The following is a 23,916-nucleotide window of genomic DNA, read 5'->3' on the forward strand; positions in this document are numbered from 1 at the left end:
ATCCTGCCGTTTCTATGGCAAGCCTGCTCCAAGAAGGGATGTTAAGCTCCATAGCTTCTGACCTTTGAAACCAAGCCAGATTGTAGTGGTCTCGTGTGCCAATGGTGACCGCTCACTGGAATTACGGGCCGAGGCATCAGGTGATGGAATGGTGCCGGCGATGCTCCTTTTTTGCATCTATGTAGCATAAAGGCATAAACCGGGTATACTGATTAGTGGTAGTGTTCACCTTCATCTAAAAGGGTAACGGAAGAGAGGCTGCTACTCCCACTCGAGGGAGGAGAGGCCAGACCCAAGGGTATGGCCATTTGCATTTTATACTCCGAACACAGTGCTGGCTCTGGTGGATTTGTGGGGAGAATGAACTTGTCTCCAGACATGGCTGAAGCCAACTGGGACACGTAATTTAAATTAGTTTCTCCGGCTGGAATTTCTCCCAGGGAGTTCATGTAGTTTTTTTCTAGTGCCTTTAGTAAATTTTCAGGTGATGTCAACAGTCCCAGCTGACTTAGTGGAGCTACAGGGGCCACTGGGACATGGCCACAAGAAGCCGAGTCAGAAGCTGCCTGGTTATAGGTAAAGTTCTCAAAACAGATGCAGGGCCCAGGGCCGGAGTAGCTCTTCTCTGTTGGAAGGAGGTAAAGGTAGGTGGCCTTGGAAGACTCAGTTTCTGTGAGTGACTTCCTAGTGCCTTCCTGCTTGTTTAGAACTTCAATAGAGTCTGGAACACAGTCTTTGATACTCATTATTGTTAGGCGAGGATTCTCCTGGAACAAACAAAAAAAACATGTGAATATGAAGTGTGTGTGTATGTCAGAGTATATAAAGTATGTGAAGTGCACTCAAGGCTTCAGTTTTTTGTGTGTTTCATCCTAGTCACAAGTTAACTGGAGGTGATGTTGCAAACCAAAGGATTTCCCCCGATGGAAGAACTCTCAAGGCTCTATTCACCCATTTCATGGCTATGGGAGCCAAGGTGGCTGTTGCTTTGTTATATCTTCCTGAGGAGTTCTCGAAAAGTATGATTAGAGCCCCAACCCTGGATTAGTCTTTAATAGATATATGGCACACATACAATTTCCCAGCATTTACCTTGGATTTTATTAATGACAGAACACTACTCTTGTAAGGATCTGGAATGTCAGGATAACACTTCTCCTTCATCCTAGAAAACAGTGAAAATTGGACTGAATTTTGCAATATAGTGACTAAGAGAACTCTGGAGCCGGATTCCCAGGTTCTAAACCTTGCTCTGTCACTTACTAACTGTGTGACCTTGGGCAGGCTATGCTTATATCTACTCGCTGATTCAGTGGAGATAATGACGGCGCCCAGGGTGTTGGTGTGAGGACTGAATGAGCTGTATGTAAACCACTTAGAATACTGCCAAGCACACAGTACGTGGACTACCAGTATTAGAGCTATGGTTATTGAACAGGTTTTGCAGTCTTTTTCAAATGGTTATTGCTTTCCTTATGTATTGACCTGGAGAGCAAAACTGTTTAAAAATTTTCATATTTTCATCTAAGTCTCTGTCCTTTGCCTTTTCAGCACCTTCTCTCATTATTCAATGTGATTTCTAGCTTCTTAAACTCCTTTCTAGATCTTTTTTTCTCTGACTTCTTGGATAAAAATCTTCCCCACACACTTACCACTGACTTTTCAAGTAGCATATGATCATGATGAGCAAAATGCAGAAAACCATAGGGAGTATGATACGTATCAGTATAGGGGCTGGAGAAGAAAACAAAGTGGTATTTTTAATGAGTACTTTTCCCTCCTCAAAGGCACAAAAGTAAGTTTAAGACTGAAATTAATTTTACAGAGTTGTTATTCTTCAAAAGTCTATTTATGCAATATTCAATCTGAATTCTGGCTGATGGGGTGGGGGGTCTACCAACCAACCAACACAGGGACCATCTGCTGTCAACACCTTATGACTTGGATTCGTTCCCTCTTTTTTTTTTTAAGATTTTTTTAATTTATTCATTTGAGAGACAGCAAGCAAGAGCACTAGTAGGAGGGAGGGTCAGAGGGAGAGAGAGAGAGAGAGTAAGAGCACAAGTGGGGAGAGGGTAAGAGGCAGAGGGAGACGCAGGCTCCCCACTGAGCAGGGAGCCCGATGCGGGGCTCGATCCCAGGACCCCAGGACCATGGCCTGAGCCCAAGGCTGACACTTAACTGACTGAGCCACCCAGGCGTCCCTCGTCCCCTCTTCTGACAAACTGGGTCACTACTTCCAATTCTTCACTCCCTCCTTGTATTAGAATTATACTCCCCACCTTTGCCAAAGCTTCATGGTGGGTGGAGTGTACTTTGTCCCTTGACTGGGGGCTCAGCCACATGACTGTATTTGGCCAATGGGCTGGCAGTAGTTGTAATCCTAGTAGCTGCTTTAAGTGCCCTTGCACAGGAGTGGGGTTTGATTTGGGGATGGGGATGTGGTGGGTAATGTTGGCCTTTTGCAACAGAGGGCAGGCCTGGGTAGATGCCCAGCCCAGTGCAATGAGGCAGCACAGGGGTCTGGAGGCAAGGACATGCAGAAAGGGAACAGGGTGCCAAAGCATGCACCTCAACAACTGGCTCACAGTTAACCCTGACAGCAGGGAGGGGAAAGAAGCTCTCCTCCTGACCCGACTAGACAATACTTGGCCCTCAGATCCCTACTTTTGACTACTATAATTGCTTTTAAGATTTGGTTAACTTATGGACTTATAACTTATTTGAGAACAAGCCTGGGGACCTAACCATGAGAGTTTCCAAGTTTCAGGCTGGTTTTGCTAAACTTTTTATTGAAATGCAATACTTGTGTTCAGAAAAGTGCTCATAAAGTAAGCTCGATGAATCTCACAAACTGAACATAGCCATGTGACCAGCACCCCGGTCAAGAAGGCGACCATGCTCAGCTCCCCAGAGAGCCCGCCCGGGGTCCCCATCCAATCATGATCCCCTCCCAAGATCACCACTGTCTTGTCTTAGTGCTCACAACAAGAATGGCATTTGCCTCTTTCTGTAACGGAACCCTGCAGCAGGAGTCAGGTCTGGCTTCTGTCATGGTGCATGGCATTTGTGAGATTCGCCCACGTTATTATTGCGACTGTGGGGTGTCATTGTCATTGCTGTGATTAGGTAGCAATGGATTTTCCTCTTTAATAATAACCAATATAATCAATAGAGAGGCACAGCCAATGCTAAGGGAAGGTTTAGCATGAATAAGGGAGATAAATGAAAGCCAAAAAATATACTTGAGGTAAAGACAATTATTTGTATTATATTTTTGGATAATTATACATTATACATTGTATTATGTATGTGTACACACACACACACACACACACACACACACACACACACACACACACACACACACACACACACACACACACACACACTTCTACCAGCTAAATGAATACCAAAGTTGGGATAAAAACAGCTGGAAATCAATTTAAAGTTTTAAAATTTACCCCCAAACAGCAAGAGTGCTCAAATAATGGAAATCGATGACTGAAATCTTAATCTGAGTCCGAGAGTTCTGACCTTTGCCTGGGAAACCGGAGGAGTGAGCAGCACTGAGGGCCCCAGCCTGCCGGCAGAGTCGTGCGCAGCATGCCTGGGCCAGCAGCTCTACCCGCCGCGGCCATCCCGTCCCCCACGGCCCTGCCGCCCCAGAGGGAGCCTGCCCGAGGCCCGAGGAGGACTGCTGGTACTTGCAGCAGACTCCTCGGCGGGTCTGTTTCTCAGGGAGGGCAGTCTTCCACCACCTGCCATGTGATACCCGCTTCTCCCCTTCTTCCTCTATCACTGTGTGCTTCCCCCACCACCTTCCCGTTGGCTGGAGTTCTGCCTTTACCGTCAGTGCTATTCTCCCTGCCTTCTCCTTTCTCCTTCTTCCAAGCCAAATGCAGTTTGAAAATGGATCTCTTTATCTCACCTTCCCCCCCCCCAATCGGCAAACACCAGACTCGTGAAGGAACACTTCTTGCCCCTGCCCGATCCCTAGCCGACCCTACCACACCTCTCGCAACTGCCCCCAGAAAGGCAAAGTCAGGAAGCAGTTGGCTCGCCACGGAGGGAAACCAGCCAGAAGGCCGGCTGCAGAAAACACCCGCCCTCCTCTAGACAGAGGGTCTGGGGCTCTTCTGAAGTGGACATGAAACCATGCCTTCTGGAATTTTCAAACCATTTTGGGACTGAGTTCCAGGGCGTGCCTCAGGACGTGCCTGTCTTCCCCGAGACAGGCCAGGGGAAGGTTCCAGGTCGTAAGTCAGTCAGATTGGCCCCACTGTTTTCTGGTTAATGTAGTGGGATTCTGTATAACATTTTTTTCTGAAACAATCTCATCTAGAGACCTAGAGACAGAAGGAGAAGAAAGGTTTAAAAACTCCTGATCTCGACAAAGCCCAGGGCAGTGTGTGTGTAATCTGTTAGTTTCCCAGCAACATCTAAGGGAAGAGTTTTGATTCAAAAACTCACAGTATTCATCTGGAGTTGTGACCTTTGTGAAAGCGCCATGGGGGCCCTCGCCAACACTGGTGTACGGGGTGACCAAAAACTCATAGAAGGATTCCGGCTGTAGGTTTTCCACAACAAATGTCTTTTGTTTTGGGTTGTCAATTCTGTATTTGCAACACACTGCATCATCTGTAATTCAAAAAAAAATCATTTTCAGGAAAAATAATTATTAAAGAGTGAGAGATCTTGTGACAGGGTTGGGCACTAATACTATTGACTCAGTGCTGTCAACATCTTAAACCAATCAAAAATTGAATCATGATTCCATCACTCTGGGTCATTGGTAAAATTTTTAGGAGATGGCAAGCAAAACAGAGCAACCACGAAACAAGGGATGCTGGTGATCCAGAAAGAGCCCATGAATCTGCGAGACACAGTAAGAGCTTCAGAGAGACTTAAAAAATACATTGTAAGAACCTTTAACAAGGTCAAAAGAAAAAAAGAAAAAGGAGTTAGCAAGAAAGTTTCATAATTGGCAGGTTAGGGAGCTGATGGTACTCAAATGCTTCCAAAAATACCACTTTGTTTTAAGTAAGTTACAATACTGACCCCCACCATCTTGCCCACTAATTTGTTGAAGAGCACGTTGGACCATAAAGGCATGCAAGAACAGGATTCAGCCTGGCCATGGTCACACATGGCCACCTTTGTTTTGTTTTTTTATTAAAGATTTTTATTTATTCAACAGAGCACAAGCAGGGGAAGCAGCAGAGGGAGAGGGAGAAGTAGGCTGAGCTGAGCAGGGAGCCTGAGGACCCCGGGACCATGACCTGAGCCAAAGGCAAACGTTTAAGCCACTGAGCCACCCAGGCGCCCCCCCCCCCCCCCCGCCACCTTTCTAATAGTGGTCTTGCATAGTGAGGTCTTGAAAGAGTAAACAAACAAAACCGTCACCTGAAAGAACTGCCTTTTCAGATCCAGAGTGGCACTGCCCCGCCTTGGATTTCAGGTACACGTGGTACCCTTGTATAAAACTGGGTTGGGATTCAATGGAATAATCCTTCCAACTCAGAGTGAAGGAGCGGGAGGTCAGGTTACTCATGACCACTTGAGGGTTGTCTGAAGGAGCTAGGAAAGGAAGTTGGGGGAAGGAGAGTCATCACCTGGAAGTAGCTCCAAGCACTCAACGTAAACTGAAAGTAGAGCCACAGCCAAGTCTGGAGACTGGAGGCACTTATGCCAAGTTCAGGGATTTTCTCTTTTTCTCTGGGGGATTCGAGCCTTGACATGGTTTGTGAGGGCTGGGAAGGAGTTGGGCCATCTTCCTGTCCAAGTCTGGCCTTTCACAAGTGAAGAAAGGGACAGCCAGAGACACTCAACAGCTTGCACGAGGTCACCCAGAGGAAAAGTGAATAAAGGGTTTCTTAGACTTCCCTGTGCTCTTGAATTCTAAATAGTGTTTGACAGAAGACCCTAGCAGAGAACAGACGGAAGGGGGTATTTGAGGAACTCTAGTTCCTGCGTGGTGACAATGCCAAGCCATCCAAGTGTCACTGAAATACTCCGAGGGTGTTTATTCTGAAGGCTTCCTGAGCCTGTTTCCCACACACGTGTATGTATACCCGGTCTGTGCGCAGAGACATGCACACCAGCAACACGCCTCTAGTGGGTCTCAGATGGCTCCCACAGATGGAGATGTGGGAGACGTGACCTGATCACTGCAAGGCAGGGGAGGTCCCAGGTGCCCAGATTTCAGTGGGATCAAATTGCCTTCTGTTGCTGGTGGAATCACAGTGAAAATTCTGGGGGGGGGTGATTTCACAGTATGGGTCAAAGTTCTTAAAAACTGTAAAAGAAATGAGAAACTAAAGCCTTTTGACTCAAGTATTCTAAGACTTCATTTAAAAACCATTATTGTGGATATGGATGAATGATGGGGACTCAGAGGGGATAAGAGATTGGGCTAAGGATAAAGAAGACTGAGCATTGCAGATGGAAAGACACCTGAAGATGGATTTTATAGTTTATAGTTGAAAAACACTGTAATCATCTTAAGTGTCCACCAACAGGTGATTTGACACATGCAAACAAACACTTGGCAATGATGTAGTTAAATAATATTTAGTGACATGAGTCAAAAACTGCATAGAGTAAGATCCCATTTTTATTTAAAAATGTATATCTGTACAGAGAAAGGAATACCTGGATATACATTAAATATTAACTCCGGATATTTGCCTTTGGGTGGTAAAATTAGCAATGAGTTTGTTTTCTTCTTTTGCATAACATTTTATAAATTGTCTTTAATGAAAAGGTTTATAGTTTATGATTAAAAATATTTTTTAAGACCTAATTACCAGAATAAATGGGACACTGAAAATTAGGAAAGGTGTTGAAATATACCTAAATCTACGGCTAGGATCTCTGGATCGTTCTGAACAAGTCTGCCCACGGACACATTACATGCTGTAAACTTACCCAGTTCCTGGGAGTATCCTGTTTTTTTCTCTAATAAATAAGGAACCCTTTCTGTAGAAATTCCATAAATTCTGAAGTTGTATTGGACCCCTGGTCTGAAAGCATCTAGGGAAGAAAGGTCAACAGATTTTCAGTAACACAGTATGACATTCTCTTTATTTCTGAAAAGGAACAGAATAAGAAATGAATTGGTGTCTCCTAAATAATTTCCTCCTTAGGGTTTCTGCACTTTATCTCCACCATCTTCCCTGCTTCCGTTGACCTTGGAGTCCTCCCCTGTCTCCAGCGAATCCTGCAGGGACTGTCCTCTACACCATCCTCGCCAGCATGAGCTCTCGGATGCCCACGTGCAGGGAACCCAGGGCGGAATTCAACCAGACACAGAAAACAATTTTAAAGTCTTTTGTGACTCCGAGCCCCCACCCCCCGCCAGCAACTTGTCTTCTCTCGCGCCCAGGAAAGCTGAGCTTCTGGAAGGCTTCGCTGGCGCTTCCTCGCTCCCCCCCCCTACCGCACCTGCACCTCTGCAATCCACCTTCAGCCCCCGCCACACAGCCCACTGCTCAAACCAAGGGCCGCCTCACTTCCTCACTCCCCAACCGCCACTGAACGCCCTCCCTGGCCTCTGGCACCCTCTGGATGCTAAGTCCCACATCTTTAGCCTGGGCCCAGCAGATGGCGCTGCTGACCACCCCCCCCCCCCACTCAAGCCACGAACCTACACTTCTTTGACTTTGCTAAACTAGCAATCTTGAAATTACAACTCCAGGTTCTACATTTTTCCACTGAAAGTGAAGGAGTTGACGATTGACTCCTACAACTCCACGTCCTAAATCTCCCAAATCCCTACATTTCTTTGCTTTTGTAAAAGCACCCTAACAGTTGGGGTTATAATGCCCCTTTGCCATTCGAGACCACTGATTTCGAGGTATAAGTTCATAAAAATCATGAAAACCTATCACAGGCTTAGGTCCAGATAATCTCTGTAAAAGTAGATTGAAGGCCAAATCTTAGGCCACATCATTGTAAAATGAACTCCTAGCATCCATGCTGGATTTGTCACTTCAAAATTATTATTTAGCACAAACTAGCTGTGAGATGGTCCAGAGGTCCTAGCTGACTTGCTGCGAGGTGGATGGAACAAGATGGTAATATGCAGGGTTCTTCTTACCTGAGCTAACAACTGTGCTTGTGGTAGTAGGACCTACGCTTTTCCACTGGAGATCACAGAGCGGGCCCCGAGGATGGTCACACCACTCCACAATGTAGCCTGTGACGTTTCCGGGCTGGGGTTTCCAAGACAGAGAGAATCCATCCTCCATGCCTTTAACTCTTTCTTCTTCAACTTCTTCTATACATTACAAATAGAGCCATGCTTCAGATAAAATTAATTGTACATTTGAAAAAAAAAGTGTTTAAAGAAGAAAATCAACTTGAGCATGCACTGTCTCCAACAGTTAAGAGCCCTATCCCTTCAGTGGCTACAGAAGCTTGGGGGCGGGGTAATGTTTTCATGGGTGTTTTCCTGCCTCTCACTTCCCAGCAAATATTCACTTCTGCCCTTTGGATGCCTCTTGTGCTAATCTTCTGAGCCCAACCAGACTTCAGGCCCTAAAACAAGGGTGAGCAAACTACTTCCCGCATCACAAATCCAGCCTCCAAACCTTGCTTTATGACCCCTGAGCTAAGCAGGGTTTTTAGATTTTTAAAGAGGTGCAAAAAAAACAAAGCATACAGGATACAGAACAGAGGCCGTATGATCTGCGAAGCCTAAAATATTTACTGTCTCTCCCTTTGCCCGAAGAAGTTGTTGCCCCCATGTCTGGTACTTGGTACTTTCCAAAACTCTCTGTTAAACAAATGAATAATTGCGTCTTAATTCCCCCACACCATGCCAGCTGCTCCTCCACGGACCACTACTTCTTTGATGTTAGGGGCAGAAATTGAGTGAGAACGACAAAAGAAAGGAAGTTCGGCTCTGTACTAAGTTGGATCATGTAGGGATGTGCCCAGTCCTCATGACCCAGGCTGCCACCTCAACCTATTTCATATGCCAGGGTAGTTTCCAGGCGGAAACAAGTGATATAATCTCAGTGGACTCGCAGTTCTACTGATTTCAGGCGGAGTGACCCTATACCTTGGGGGACGAGAATTTCTCCTACTTCCCGAGGCTGCCCTCACAGCCTGCCACTGTTCATAGGCTCACTCGCGTGAGAGCAGAGCCAGACCAAGGAGGGGGCCTGCAGGCAGCTGCTTAGAAAAGCAATCGAGGAGGAGCAAATACTGCATGGCACAGACTTAACATTTACTCATTCTTCATCTGCAATTTAAATTTAACTGGGCCTCCTGTATTTCCTTTGGCACTCCTAATTACAACTGGACATTGGTGTGAAAGCACAGTGTTATTAATTGTTCTAGATAATAACTAGGGGATACCCAAAGGAACATGTAGCTCTAGGTATAAGACAAAGGGTTCCCTGTGAAGGCCTTTGTATATACCACCTACAAGTCTTCCTTGTCTTCTTCCATTAGAGAAATAAATCTCTCTCACATCAACGCTGACATTTTTTCACCTTACTTATTCACACTGGCTGAAATTTCATCCCACACTCAGAATCATAACTCTTATCAAGCTGCTTTTTGAAAACTGCAAGTTATGTTTTGAGAAGTAGAGACAGAGGTGGAAAGGAGAAAGGAAATCTTTCTCTTCAGTCATTCACACTCTAGCATGAATTGGTTTAACCTTAACAGTCGGCCTCAGAGCACATCAGTGCCTATATCCACTGTGGTGATTTAAGAATGTGGGCCACTTAAGGAAGGCCGGATAGAGCCTCACAAGGTATGGGGGTCTGAGGGCAGGGTATGGGGAAGGAGGGTACGGTTGATAGAGAAGACCCCCAACAGCCAAGTGCTCAGCAGTGTTGTTTGGATTGGGCCTCATTCAAGGCAGTCTTTCTTTTATCAGTCAGCTCCCCCAGGGTGAATGAAATGCCCACTTTTCCTCATCTTGTCCTGATGAAGACAGATTACAACTTTTCACTTTCTTTTATTATTATTTATTTTTTATTTAAATTCAATTAATTAGCCTATAGTGTATTATCAGTTCACTTTCTTTTCTAATGCAGTTTTTGACAAGCAAAGGTCATGTGAAGTAACTGCTTAGTTTTCCTTCGGTGCCACGATCCGGGTTTCTTTTTCTTACTTGACACACCGGATAGTTCTAAAAATAAATAAACCACCACCGCCCTCCGATCTAGCCCACATAACCCAAATGTAAGCCTAACCTGGAAGACCAGAGTAACCCAGCCTGCCGCAGCCCCTCGAGCAGGGCCCGGGAGGCGTCGCCGCAGGGAGCGATGGGGGGGAAGCAGTATGCCCAGCCTCTTCCCACAGCTGTCCCAAGCCGGTAATGCAGGGGGCTCCTGACTGTACATGTAAGGTCATTTCCACCTCGTCTGGTCTCCCACAGGCTACGGGACTAGCCAGTCACCATCTTTCATTCTGTAGCTTCTGCAAAGCCTTCTGGAAGGGTGATGCCAGTCGCTTCTCCTTTCATCACCTCTGGCAATGCTCATGGGCTCTTTCCGGGTGACAAAGACTGACAAAATACTTTACAATAAATGCAACCCACATTTCATAAGCTACAAAGCACGCTTGGAGCGACTCCAGCTCTCGGTGGAGACGGCTTATTGGTGTTGCATTTACTTGAGTAAACGTGAGAGAATTCTCTGAATTTGCTGAAGAATCTCGGGGCAGCCCGTGCTGGGCTGCGGCTGAACACTCATTTTTCCCACACTGAGGAGGGCTGTCCCAGGACACCTGGAGCCGCGCTTAGACCGACAGGAAAGGACGGACAGTGTTTGGCAGCTAGACATTTTGTCTCCCCGGATTATTGCCTTTCCAGTTTGTCCATCCCTACTTAATAACATCACTGATGCTTTCCCTGAGAATCAAAACAAAACTCACTGTTTCCAGGATCTCCAGAGACTATGATGACTGAAGCAGGGGACGTGCCCACACTGTTATTAGCTGTGACGTGGATTTGGTACAAACACTGGTCAAGGTTTAGTTCTGTGCCATTGGCCGGAGCAGGAATGGAGAGGAGCTTCGAGATGGATGATCTGTCTAGATTTTCTATAACTATATTATAGAACAGAATCTTCCCATTGGCCTGCAATTTTGATAGTGGCTGAAACAAATAAGGATCATCATTTCAAAATGGGCTTTCCTTTGAAAGGGGTTTGCATGAATACTTTTTTATCTTTTCTGTCCCTGCACAGTTGTGCTCTGAGCCATTCATGGAGCCCACAGCCACCTCTGGACCATCCTCCAGGCTCAAGAGAATTCCCTGCCCACACCATCCCAAGCCCACTGCCAGGACCTGTCCCTCCAGTCAGCCCTCTCAAAGGCAGACGGTGGCCCTGGTGTGTGTGCCCCTAGGCCTGAGAATGGACTGCGAACAGTTATTTGCCCGGGTGTGGCCAGAGCCTGGACACACAGACTGTGCCCTCGGTTGAGTGCCGGGCTCCCTGCAGGTGGGAAGGAGACAGGCAGCCTGCAGGTGGGAAGGAGAGCCAGGGGGCCATGGCTAGGGGCTAACTCTCCCAGGACTGTTGTGTTTGGTTTGAAAACATGAGCTGAGGTTCTGAGAGTTCTGAACACAAACCTGGACTTCCAGGTTGCCATGAAAGGTTTAATGGGCAAGGTAGAATGACAAAATAGATTTTACTTTTTTTTCCAAATATATTTACGTTAAAGTTTTTTAGCTTGACTCATAACTCCTATATGTAAATATTGTGAGTATCTAAATATTAATAACCTTTAAATATGGTATACGCGTCTCCACTTACACTCATGCCCTGGGCCCTGCAAAAGTTAGAGCAGGCCAGAAGAGAAGTTTCAGAGATTCAGAGCTGGCCATCTGTGGGATGAGACGTCAAGGAGGAGCAGTCCAAGCATTAGGGAGATGGGTGTGGGCGGGGACTCCTCCCCTGCGTAAGACGTTCTACTGGACTCACGTTAAGATCCCCCACCCCCCAACGCAGACTGCACCAGCATCCGGTGTCACACTGAAAGAGAGTGCCAAGCAAATGCGTCTTGTGGAATCTGTGCCTATTACCTTCCAGAATAAAGTCACAACAGAATGTCCCTGCACTGACTTCACATTTCTCCAAACGTCAGGAGCCTCTGAGGGAGCTGAAATGAACAAAAGGAAAGATCATGGGTCACGCTATGTATGTAGAACAATACAACCTGTTTCTAGTTGGGTCAAACGAAGTGAGGATGACCTGTCCTACCTGAGGCTTGCTTCTCACTTTTTCACTCTCTGTGACTTCTCCCCACTTGTCCACGGCCACATTGTTCACTCCTCACTAAGTGCACATAGTAGATGCTTGACAAAAGGTCTGTTGCATCAAACCAAAAGTTCTTATGAACATCAAGCCTGAGCTTCTGGAAGCCACCAGGAAATTTTGGAATCATTCATCAGTTAGACCAATTGTAGGAGGTTAGTTAGATAAATCTCTCATTTGCTGAATTTCTAGGAGCAGCAGACCATGGCTACTTCCTTGCTTCATTTGTGAATGTTGCAATGGAGGTGCACTAACGGGGAGCCCTAGGGGCTGGTGGTACTCTGATGTGTGTTCATGATTTCACAGTGGCTGGTCCTCTCACCAGTCCCCTCGCCTGGGCACCCTCCTTGATCCCCTCCACAGGGAAGGCCACAGCCCCTCCTCCTCCTGCGCCATTCTCTGCCAGCTCCTGGCCTGCCTGGGGAAGCTGCCTGCCTGTTGGGCCCTCAGGGCACCTGCTCATTCCTTGACTACATTGTTCTAGAAAAGCCTGTATTTACCGCCAGCAAACTGTAGGACAAGTGATTTGTGATTTGATTCAAAACATCTCAATGCAAGAAGAATTGTTTTGGAACATAACACAAAGATTTAGCTGATTTATAAAAATATAGTGTACTGTGCCCAATAATTGAAATTTAAGTAAGTCCCTTTTTAGTTGCTGACACTTTCTCCTCAACTAAAGATGACCGTATATTTTTAAAAAATGTATTGAAGCAGATTTCAATTTGCTAAATAATCCACTGGAGAAGCCAATACTCAATCAAAAACTTACTGAAATACTCAGAAACGACATGGGACTCTAAGCTCAATGCAAAATCTTCAGCTGGCTTGGAAGTCTCTCTTTGTGAGGAGAGTGTTCTGTATTTGGGTCAATACAGTTTCTTCTGTGTTTCTACTGGTGGCATTTCTGTCCGCTCGCTATGATTACACTGCAGTATGGTTCTAATACACATACACATCGACCTTCCCAGCATCAAGCAAAGTATTGTCAGAGGGAAAATATATATATATATCTCTATATATATATAGAGAGAGAGATATACAAATCTATATATATATATATATATACACATACACACAGATTCACCATCAGTAGCTTCATCTCATTCTCTTGTTATTATCCAAAGCAAAACTTATTATTTTCAGATTTTCTGCACTAAAAGAAATGCAATTTACTAAAAACTCTATCTTTCTGCCATTTTCCTTTTCCACTTAATTTTAGTTATAATGTTGGAATAAATTAAAAAAAAAAGAGCAGTATCATTAAAGTAAAAATTCTTTCATAAAACACAACTGAGGAGGATACCACATTACTGTTAGGAACAGAGTTTTTCTACAGCAGGGATTCTTGAGGATTCTTTCTCTAGAAAAAAATTACTGGAGGCCCCGGGGAGCAGAGGCGGGGCGTGAGGTTGGGTGGGAACACCAGACATGGAGGGGAAAAGGCTGCTGAGCACAACCAGTGACCAACCCATGTGTAGGCTCGTAGGAGCTGTCCTTGTCACTCCTCAGCTCCAGTCCTCATGAGGAGAAACAGAAAGAGTCCTGCCAGCCTACCACACACGAAGAGAAGGTGGAATAAAGTAAATACAGAGACTCCTTCCTTTGGCAGTAGAAGAGCCAGGATTTGAATGGGCAAGATCTCAAGGCTGTAATAACATCATTGAGAGAACACACAGAATCCGGTTCTGGTTAAGGGTGGAGCTCTGGAGTCAGGGGCCCTGGGTGGGGGGTCACAGTCAACAGCTCTGTCACTTACTGGCGAGGCCAATGACATCACTGATCCCCTGTGTGCCTCCGTGTCCTCAGTGTCCTCATCTATAAAGCAAGGATGATTACCCATTGTGCCTCCTGCCTGCCATGAGACGTCAAAGAGAAAAACACAGCGAATGCTGTGAGCCATGTGAGGCACTCAGTGAGGGCTAGCCACCATAACTGTCATGACTGGTGTCTCTGCCCCTCAGGAACTCTGCAGACTGGGCAGGTCTCTCCGATCTACGGGCGCAACTCGCCTCCTCTGTCAACTGGGCAACAATGATAATTTGTTGTTTTGAATTGGAAAGAGATGAAAGCAGGGCTGGGCCAGCTCATCTCTGGAGGCCTGTTGGAGCTGTAAGCCATAGTTATTAGTGATTTGTCAGAAAAACTCATGTTTCAGCCAGTGGTGAGGAAAGTCCCACTGCAGGAACGATCGAGAGGACTCAACGGTTCACTGTTGGTGAACAAACGATGTATCAATAAAAATTAAGTTTCCAAATATCATTACATATCCACACATAGCCTGAAGTTGTTTGGTATGAGATCAATGCTTTCCTTGGCATGGACACTACTGTTTGTCCCTAGTCCTTAATTTTAAAAGTCTACACTGATTTACGTAGCCCCGGGGCCAATGGGGATCCAGCAATACCAGTAGCTTATAAGCCACTTTGGCAAAATCAAAGATGAGAGAGGAAATGTATAAAAGAAAGAACACTGATTGATGCATGTTTGAGGTGGATGTCTTCCCATTCACATGTCGTTAAGCATTTAATTCATTTCTTTTTAAAAAGATGGTATTCTGCCTCTGTTGCAATATGTTCCCCTTAATTTTGGGTACAATCAAAAGCTCTCAGGGAAACCAAGCCATCTCCCATGAGTCAGTTTAGATCCTTGAGTTAAATAGCAGGGAGCTGAACATACCAGCTTCAGCTGTGGTGAAGTTCTGACGAGTCCATTCACTCCATTTCCAGAAGTGGTTGGCATTAGCACAGCGTACTTGGGCCCTGTACTCTGTGTCTGGCTTCAGGCCACCGAAGAGCTGCTTACCATCCACCTCGACGGAAACGTTGCGCTTTTTCAAAGAAAGGGAGGGAGGGAGGAAGGAAAAGAAGAAACGAAAAGAAAAAAGGAACCAAGAAGAAAGAAGCAGAAGAAGGAACAGAGAAGACAGGTGTAGTGGTGAGCATACTTCATTGCAAAGTCAAATCATAGCATGGTACATTCTGATTTGAGGTAAGACTACTTCTTCTTTAGGCCCTCTGCCCAACTCTAAAGTTTGTGATTAATTTCATAAACCTTAATTTTTAAACAGATTACCCTTACCATTTGAACCCACACAGAAATAAGATTTTATATTTTTAATTAATTATTTTTTTATTAGTTTCAGAGGTAGAATTTAGTGATTCATCAGTTGCCTATAACACCCAGTGCTCATGATATCATGTGTCTTCCTTAATGCCTGTCACCCAGTTATCCCTGCCCCCACCCAGCTCCCCCAGAAATAAGATTTTAAAGAGGTTTTATTCATTAGTCTCTCTGTTCAGGACAGAAAGGGATTTTTGAAAATAGAAAATTAAGCAGCATTCTTACTTGTATTACTTCTCCTTCACCATAGAGTTCAACCTGGCACAGCAGTGTATAATAATTACCAGTGGTGTGAACCTTCCAGGTCATGGTGGCATTTGTGGCGCTTACATCTGTAAACAGTACACTAAAGGGAGCCATTGGGTGCACTGTCAAAAAGAAAAAAAAGAGGGAAACAAAGTGAAAAGAAATTCAAACATAAATCCAAAAAGACTTTGGCAAACAGCGGTTCATGACTTCATTTATTTATTCAGTGGTATTTTTTTCTTGTTTCTTTTTGAAAAAATGGCAAATGAAACTGGACTTACAGCCAAGATGGAGTAAGCCGACTAAAGCTTTTCTCTCTCACCAGATTATATGAGAAATTCTGAACAAAACATAAGAAGAAACTACCAAGGATTCTTAAAAATTCAACAAAAGCAGGCAGATTGTGAAGGGGAATCAAAACTTGGAGAAGTGGCTCATGGGGAGAGTATAAAAGAACCCAGAGTCTAAACAAAATAACATCAACAATGTCAAAGGTACAACCCCAAATTATTCCACATACAAAAACCCAGAACATGTCACCAATTTCCAAGGGAAAAGAAAATCAACAGACAATCAATCAAGATGTCCCATGTGACTTTAAGAGAGATCCAGGTCACAACAGTAAACACATTTGAAATGAATAGAAGAGAAACGCTTCTCAGCAGAATAACAGAAACTATTTTTTTTTTAATCAAATGAAAATTTGGAACCAAAAAATGTAGTATCTAAAATGAAAAATGGACTGGATGAGGTTCAGGTCTTGAAAAGACAAAATAAGCACTTCCCATTCTGTCTGTCCCCCTGAATCGAGTCAATACAGTCCATGGAGCATTCTCAAATGCTCTATTTGCGAACTCTGAAAGTAGACATCAGCAGGCAGGTTGGAGAAGACCAGAATGTGAAGTATCGCTGTGCAGGCAGTTGGAGGGTAAAGGAAGACATATGGGTTATAAAGCTTCTGCATTTTACTTAAAGTGGAAAACACTAACTCTAAGAAAACTGTGAAAGAGGGGCGTCTGGGTGGCTCAGTCGTTAAGCGTCTGTCTTCGGCTCAGGTCATGATCCCAGGGTCCTGGGATCGAGCCCCAGGTCAGGCTCCCTGCTCAGCGGGGAGCCTGCTTCTCCCTCTCCCACGCCCCCTGCTTGTGTTCCCCCTCTCACTGTCTCTCTCTGTCAAATAAATAAATAAAATCTTTGGAAAAAAAAAGAAAAAGAAAACTGTTCAAGATTAGTAATATATTGTAATCTCCAGAGGAAAAAAACAGGAATACAAAGAGGTGTAGGCAAAAGTCAGTAGATAAATTAAAGTGGAATACTAAAAAAATATTCAAATAATCCCAAAGGGGGCAGTATGGGAAGATCAGAGGAACAAAAAACAGAGGAAACAAATGGAAAATAAATAATAAAATGGTAGGCTTGAGTCCAGCCGTAATTGATAATTATGTCAAATACAAATGTTCCAAACACACTGATAGAAAGAGAAATTGTCACTCGGGAGAGAAAACGAAACCAGTCATGGACCTGCCTTCAGAGTGCAACAACAGGGGAACAAACATGAATCAATAACCACAAAACTAAATGTGACATTGAAAGTGGGGTGACCACAGTGAAGGTGTAAAAGGCCTTTTTGACCTAAAAGATGGGAGTTCTAGAAGTCCCTATCCGGAGCCTTCATCTTTATCTCACTATCCATAAGCTGATGACTCACAATTCTAATTCTCTATCCCAGACTTCTTCCACGCTCTCCAAACTCTATATGCAACTGTCTCCTCAACACCTCCACTGAGATCTCTAAAGGACATCCCAAACCTGACACGGCTAGAACAGAACTCTAAGCCCCCGCTCAGAGCTGCTCCTCCCCAATATCCTCCCCACTCTGGAAATAGTTCCAATATTAGCTCAATTGTTTAGGCCAAAACCCTAGGAACCATCTTAAATTCCTCTTCCCTTATAACGCACATGCCTTCCCTAAGTCCGTCCTACCAACTCTATCTCAAAGCGAATTGAGAATATGACCACTTCCCACCAACTTCATCACTCCATCTGGTGCAAAGGCTCTGCCTGATGACTGCAACAGCCTCCCAGCCATCTCCCTGCCTCCACCCTCGCCCCTGACAGCCCAGCCCGAGCGATCTCTCCCCATGGCACAAGGCACATCACTCCTCTGTCCCGATGAACACCTCCTAAAACAACCAGTTAAGACCATCCCCTTCATTCCAGTTACTGCGCCACTGACCAGGACACTCCAATCTCCTTTCTCTCGCAGTGTGGTCACTCTGAAACAAGCCAGAGCTTGTTCCCATCCCATGACCTTTTCAAATCCTATTCTTTTTGCTTCAAATGCTCTTGCCCCAGACGTTTTCTGCTTCTGTCTCAGTCTACAACCACCTCATCCTAACTGAAGCGGCAATCTGGCATTCTCCACCACATTACCCGAGTTGACCTGCTCCATAGCACGTATCAGTCCTTGAAATACTGTGTGTGTCCACTCCCCACTCTCACCCCCTTCCCCAACACACTCTCACATACAAGTTCATACAGGGCAGTTACCCAGTTTTGTTCACTGCTGCGTCCCCAGTGCCCACTATGGTAGGAGGCACTCTGCCATTATCTGGCTGACTGAGTGGCGGTTAAGCTGAAATCTAAAAGATGTGTAGGAATTAAGAATGTAGAAGGTGAAGGATGACCGTTCTAGAAAAAGGGAACATGTGTAAAGATTCTGCATTTCATAAGAGAGAAAACACGTGGTCAAAACATAGGAAGAGATATTCAACTTTAGGGATGTGTAGATCAAAACCATCACAGATACCATGGTATACCCAGGAAACTGACAGAATGAAAAGGGCAACCATACCAGCGTGGAGAGGCTGTATGAATTCAAGGGCCGGGGTACGATTGGTACAGCCCCTTTGGAAAACTATCTGGCTTTGTGTCTAAAGTTGCACATTCACATTCTCTATGTCCTCACCAATTCCACTCTGGGGTATACACTCCGGAAAACAAATGTAGGCCAGTCCTACATCCATAAGGCTCATATTAGCACTGTACCCAAGAGCAAAAACCTTGATACAATCTGAAAAACCATCAAAGGAGATGCCTGACCAAAGTACCATAGATTTACACAATGAAATACTTCACGGCAGTGAAAATCAACGGACTATAACGATACTCAATAATAAGGGTCAATATCAGTAATTTAATACCACATAAGCAGTAATTACTAAATTATCACATATGGCTTGATGTCTTTTATATACATTAAAACCAATCAAAATAAAAACATAGTATTTTTAGGATGACATTAGAAATGAGAATACACACACCTATACATACACACACACATTCCAGATTTAAATCTGTAATTATCTTGGCGGAAGGAGCAGCGTGGGGGGGCTGTGGGATGGGAGATGAAGTGAGTTACTGTCAGAGTTCTAGTCTGAAGGTGAGTAGTAAGCATGCAGGTGCTTATTACATTATCAAAACAAACAAATAACAGGGGACCGTGGGCCATGCATGCATCCATGAAGAGAAGTGTGGCATCAACAAGAGTTATAAATTAAAACTTAAAAAAAAATGATTATTTATTTATTTGAGAGAGGTGGAGAGAGAGAGAGAGAAGAAGCACATGCACACATGAGCAGGGGGTAGGGACAGAGGGAGAAGAAGACTCCCTGCTGAGCAGGGAGCCCTAGACCCCTGGATCATGACCTGAGCTGAAGGCAGACACTTAACAGACTGAACCACCCCGGCGCCCCTATGTTAAAACTTTCACTTAGGATGTGAATTAGGCAAAAATGTACAGCATTTCCTTGATCACACAGTGTGTCACACAACAACGAGTTTGAAACCACAGCGGGCTCTGACCCTAGTCTCACCTCGATGAGTCAGGTTAAAAAGAAGGTGAACACTTCTCTTTCTTAAGTAGTTTTCAGCGGTGAGTGTGAAGTTATACATTTCTTGGGACTCTGGAGCTACTTCCCAACTACACCAGCTTTTGTGTTTACAAAGTGTCTTTTTCCCGGAAAATCTTAAAAAAAATAAAACACAAAACAACAGTTTCAGGGTTTACACTTTTGTCAACGCAGAGATGTATCCCTACACTCAGGGCACACTCAATGGCTTTCTAACTACGTGCCACGCGCTGGCGTTGATCCCCCGTCATCAACAAATGCTGTACTGAAAATATTGTTGCAACAGATTCGATTTCTGTGGTGAAACGTGTAACGACGATGGATCACTGACTGCGCCCCTCCACCAACATGGGGAGGGGGAGACTACTCCTTAAATATTCTTAAAACGTTAGAAATTAGGTAGACCCAGATCACCCGATGGAACCATGTTCACATCAAGATTCACCATTAACGGGCTTTCTTATCATTTTTATGTGACGTTTTCTTTTCACAAAACTCAGGTGGAAAGTATTGTACAGTTGTGACCATGGAGAGATTTCCTCCTGACTCTGGCCGGGTGGTTGTCAACTATCTGTTCACATTTTCCCCAGCCTCTAAATGCGGCTCTTGTTGTCGTCACAAGCGCCTTAAACAAGGAGGAATCGGTCAGGAAGGCAACCAGAGCTAACTTACGATTCAAATAAAGTATAGCTTTGGGAAAGCTGTTTGAGCAAGCCAGTGTCACTCCTGGGATCCCAAGTACAGTTCAGTGTCGTGAGGTCCTGGGTTTCACAAGAAAAATCCTTGGGCTCCTCAAGGACTTCTGTCCATACAAAGAAGAAAACAGATGAAAGACCTAGTTAAATCCCTTTATTGAAAGACAAGGAAAACGGGAAGCTCCTTTTGGGTCTGAGGCCACAGAGTCACTCTGAATGATAAAAACATCACACCCGCACCTCCAGAAAGTCACAGTTCAGGCACCTCCTCCCTTCTCCCTTCCCTCGTTCATTTTCTGAGGCCTCAGCTGCCGGGTTGTGGGCGCTGTGCAGGGGTCAGCAGTGTGTCCCGGGAGTTGTACCCCCAGGGCCTGCTAGGGGGCACTCAACACCTATCGCTGACTGTCAGACGAGTGAGCGGAAGAATGAATGAATGAATGAACAAACGAAGTCAGTGTTGCCCACTGTGTCAGCGCGGAAGCTGGGGCTCCAGGCAGCCTCGGGGCTATTCGGCTTGGGATGCCAGGAAGTCCGAATTGGGGGACTGCTAAGCTGGGCAGCAGGGCGCTGAGAGATCCAAGGAACCGGCAGCAAGCACCTCCGAGCCCTGGGCTCCCTGCGGCTCTCAGAGGCCACGCCCCGGGGACAGCGGCCGCAGCTGTGCGGCAGACCGGAGCCCGCCTGGGCAGAGAAGCAGGAGGGACGGGAGGGAGCGGGCTCAGATGTTGCCCGACCTACAGTTCAGGGGAAGGCAGGTCTCCTGACCACATGCAGGAGGGCCCTGGGCACGGGCACACAGTCCTCCATAAAAGGTAAAACGTTCCCCCTCCCCTGTTGCCAGCCACCGAGGCGCGTGACGGTTTCCTCGCCGGCTTCACAGTGGGGATCCATTTGCTGGATTGCTAGCGTGTGCGGCGCCGGTGTCGGGGCCCGGCCTGTGGGTGTTCATTCACCCTCAAACAACCAGTCCCCAGCCTGCTTCACAGAGAAGGAAACGGGCTCGGAGAGGCCGGGAAACTTGGCCAAGTTGGCACGCCCGGGCGCGGGAAGAAGATTCGAACCCAGGTCTTCTGGGCACAACACTGGCTGCCTCCCTGGGGTCCGCGGCCCTGCCATCTCTCCCCCCCATCCCCCCACCACCCCCCATCTTGCAGTCCTGCCAGCATGGCTGAGGTGAGACAGGGCCCTTCCCAGTGGTCTAGGAAATGACCCGAACTTTCTCCCCTTTAATAACCTTGGTTTCTAGGAATAAAATTGTCAATAAGGACAAGACAACAACAGGAAATCAATCCTGCAAGTATTGCTTCAAGGTATCTCTTCCAGAGTCTCTCCTAGAAGACTCGGGAGACAAAAGAAAATCCAGACCATGGATGGAAATGTTTACTTGTCTTCTGGGAAAGGAAATTCCATCTATTCTAAGAAACGAGAAGAGCACAGAGCATGTGCACACTTACTTGACACAAAGAGAACGATGCCCTTTATACTGTCTCCTTGGTCCCCCTTACAATAGATATTTGTCCCGGTTTCCCTAATGAAAGCAACATGATTCAAGTTGAACACGGAGACATTTGGCTCGAGCTGTTCTCCCTGCATCCGTACGCCTTCCAAATAACAGGATATGTTATTTGGCTGGCTCCTGGAAACGTAACAAATGGTGACATTGGAGCCTTCTTCCACCAGCTTATCTTTAGGGAAAACGAAGAATGGGTCGTGTCCAAGAGAATTCTGTACTACAAAAAACAAAGAGACAGCTCAGTCAGAACCTCACTCAAACTTCAAACCAGCCCCTCTGGTCTTCCTCTCAACGATAGCTTCAGCCTCTTCCACCCGCTGCGGAAAAGAGGAGCCTAAATTTCTAGGCAAACCTATAAAGTCCGGTGCCTGCGCAAACACTCCTTCCTACAAGGGCTCCTATTGTTAGGCGAAATGCTGCTGGGGCTCTTACTACAAAGACAGCGTGTCTTGTCACTCTGGGATTAGGCGTCACTACTCCTTTGCTTATGACACGGCCACAACTGCTCTCTACGGGCCCAAGCCCCGACGGAGGCTCTGCGTTCTCTCTTTCCACCTGACATCACCCACACAGGTAGGACTGACTGAGCCCAAGTTCACTCACCCAGCAGGTGGCCAAGCCACATTCCCACCTGCCAGGTCTGCCCATCTGCACAGCCACGTGTCCCCTCCACCCCCCCCACTTTTTTAGGGTTTTTTGAATTAATTAATTAATTGATTAATTTGAGAGAGAGAGAAAGAACGTGAGCAGGAGGGGCAGAGGGAGAGGGAGACAGAATCACAAGCAGACTCTGTGCTGAGTGCAGAGCCCCACTCGGGACTCGATCCCACAACCCTGAGATCAGGACCTGAGCTGAAAGCAAGATTCAGACGTTCAACCCGCTGAGCTGGCCAGGCGCCCCCCACGCGTCCCTCTTAATCTCTACACTGTACTATTGACCACATCTCTGCCCACCTTCTCGGAAATGCCAGTCACTCAAATATCTCCTTTTCTCTCGTCTCTCCTTCTGTATGACCGTCAGTGTATAAAAATCCTCAGGGGTCTCCCATTTCAAGTCCTCCCCGAGCCTCCCTCCCACCCCCTGAGGACCCGCTCCTCCACCCTTGGCCTCCCTGAAGGAGCGGCCTGCGCTTACTGCTCCGCTCCATCGCTCCTGCTCACTCAGCCGGCCGTGGTCACCGAAACTGACACCCCGCCCTCCCCCCCCCCGTCACCCCTGCTGCGTGGCCTGGGCAGGGGGGCTTTTTTAACGGTCCCAGGTGATTCTAATGTGCAACCATGGCTGAGAACCAGTGTTTGGGGGCCAGGAATAAACAGTCAGGTTTTCCATTCATTCTTGAGTTAGTTTGGAGGTTACAGATTTGAGAAATCTAGTCCATTTTATCAAAGCTGTTTATAATGTTGTTCTCTCTCTTACTGTCTTTTCAGTCTGTTTTTTTTTTTTTTTTTTCCTGTGTGTTCTTCTGTCAGCAGTAGGATGTAATGTGAAGAGGGGGGCCCTCTGGAGCCAGGTTGGTCCGGGCTAGAGTTCTGGCTCTACCACTTAGTGGCTTGATGACTTTGCGTGGGTTCTTTAAGCTAACTGTACCTCAGTTTCTTCATCTGTGAAGTGGGGACAAGAATAATACATATTTCAAAGGGCCGATTTGAGGGCTAAATTAATATGTAGAGTGCTTAGAACATGACTAAAATGCAGATTTAATTCTATTAGCAGTATTAAACTAATCACTAGGCTACTCATGGGTTAATAATGTGCTATCAGTTTGACTTAATCGATTTGTATAAACACTTAACAAAGGAATGGTTCTATTGGCAGGAATTTCCAATTATCTGGCAGGGTTCTGAGTGCAGAGCCCCACTCTGCATATAAATGTGTAAATTGAGAGAGCCAAATGCCATTGCTTTAGAACCAACCAGCCTATAGTTTAAATGAAGCATAATAAACTGTGGCAAAATCCACTCTAGATTTTAATTATAACAAAATTAAATTATCGAAATTAAGAGATATGTAAAACATATTTATCCATAATCTCATTACTCAAATGAAGACTTGATTTTGTTTTTCCGTATTTCACCCCTTCTCTCTACATTAGGGGTTGGCAGGCTATGGCCCGTGGACCAATTCTAGCTTGCCATCTGTTTTTGTA

General features: G+C 45.7%; 1 protein-coding gene across 2 annotated transcripts in view; it reads right to left on the minus strand.

Moving 5' to 3' along the window:
- Positions 1-212: 212 nt before the first annotated feature.
- OSMR (oncostatin M receptor) overlaps positions 213-23,916 on the minus strand; it is a 34,325-nt gene continuing 10,621 nt past the window's right edge. The window contains exons 4-17 of one of the 2 annotated variants that reach the window (XM_088023702.1): positions 21,711-21,986; positions 20,234-20,363; positions 19,526-19,677; positions 15,630-15,772; positions 14,961-15,111; positions 12,050-12,126; positions 10,897-11,119; positions 8,102-8,278; positions 6,931-7,035; positions 5,407-5,580; positions 4,474-4,641; positions 1,653-1,734; positions 1,093-1,165; positions 213-767 (exon numbers count right to left, since the gene is read on the minus strand). In XM_088023702.1, the coding sequence (XP_087879828.1) occupies positions 213-767; positions 1,093-1,165; positions 1,653-1,734; positions 4,474-4,641; positions 5,407-5,580; positions 6,931-7,035; positions 8,102-8,278; positions 10,897-11,119; positions 12,050-12,126; positions 14,961-15,111; positions 15,630-15,772; positions 19,526-19,677; positions 20,234-20,363; positions 21,711-21,986 (2,486 nt within the window). Of the gene's footprint in view, positions 768-1,092; positions 1,166-1,652; positions 1,735-4,473; positions 4,642-5,406; positions 5,581-6,930; positions 7,036-8,101; positions 8,282-10,896; positions 11,120-12,049; positions 12,127-14,960; positions 15,112-15,629; positions 15,773-19,525; positions 19,678-20,233; positions 20,364-21,710; positions 21,987-23,916 lie in introns of both variants that reach the window. The other variant, XM_028098078.2, reaches the window with a different exon arrangement.

This window comes from Eumetopias jubatus, unplaced genomic scaffold (genome assembly GCF_037043125.1).
Source record: "Eumetopias jubatus isolate StellerSeaLion01/CBP00866 unplaced genomic scaffold, mEumJub1_p1.0 scaffold_5, whole genome shotgun sequence".
Taxonomy (NCBI): Eukaryota; Metazoa; Chordata; class Mammalia; order Carnivora; family Otariidae; genus Eumetopias; species Eumetopias jubatus.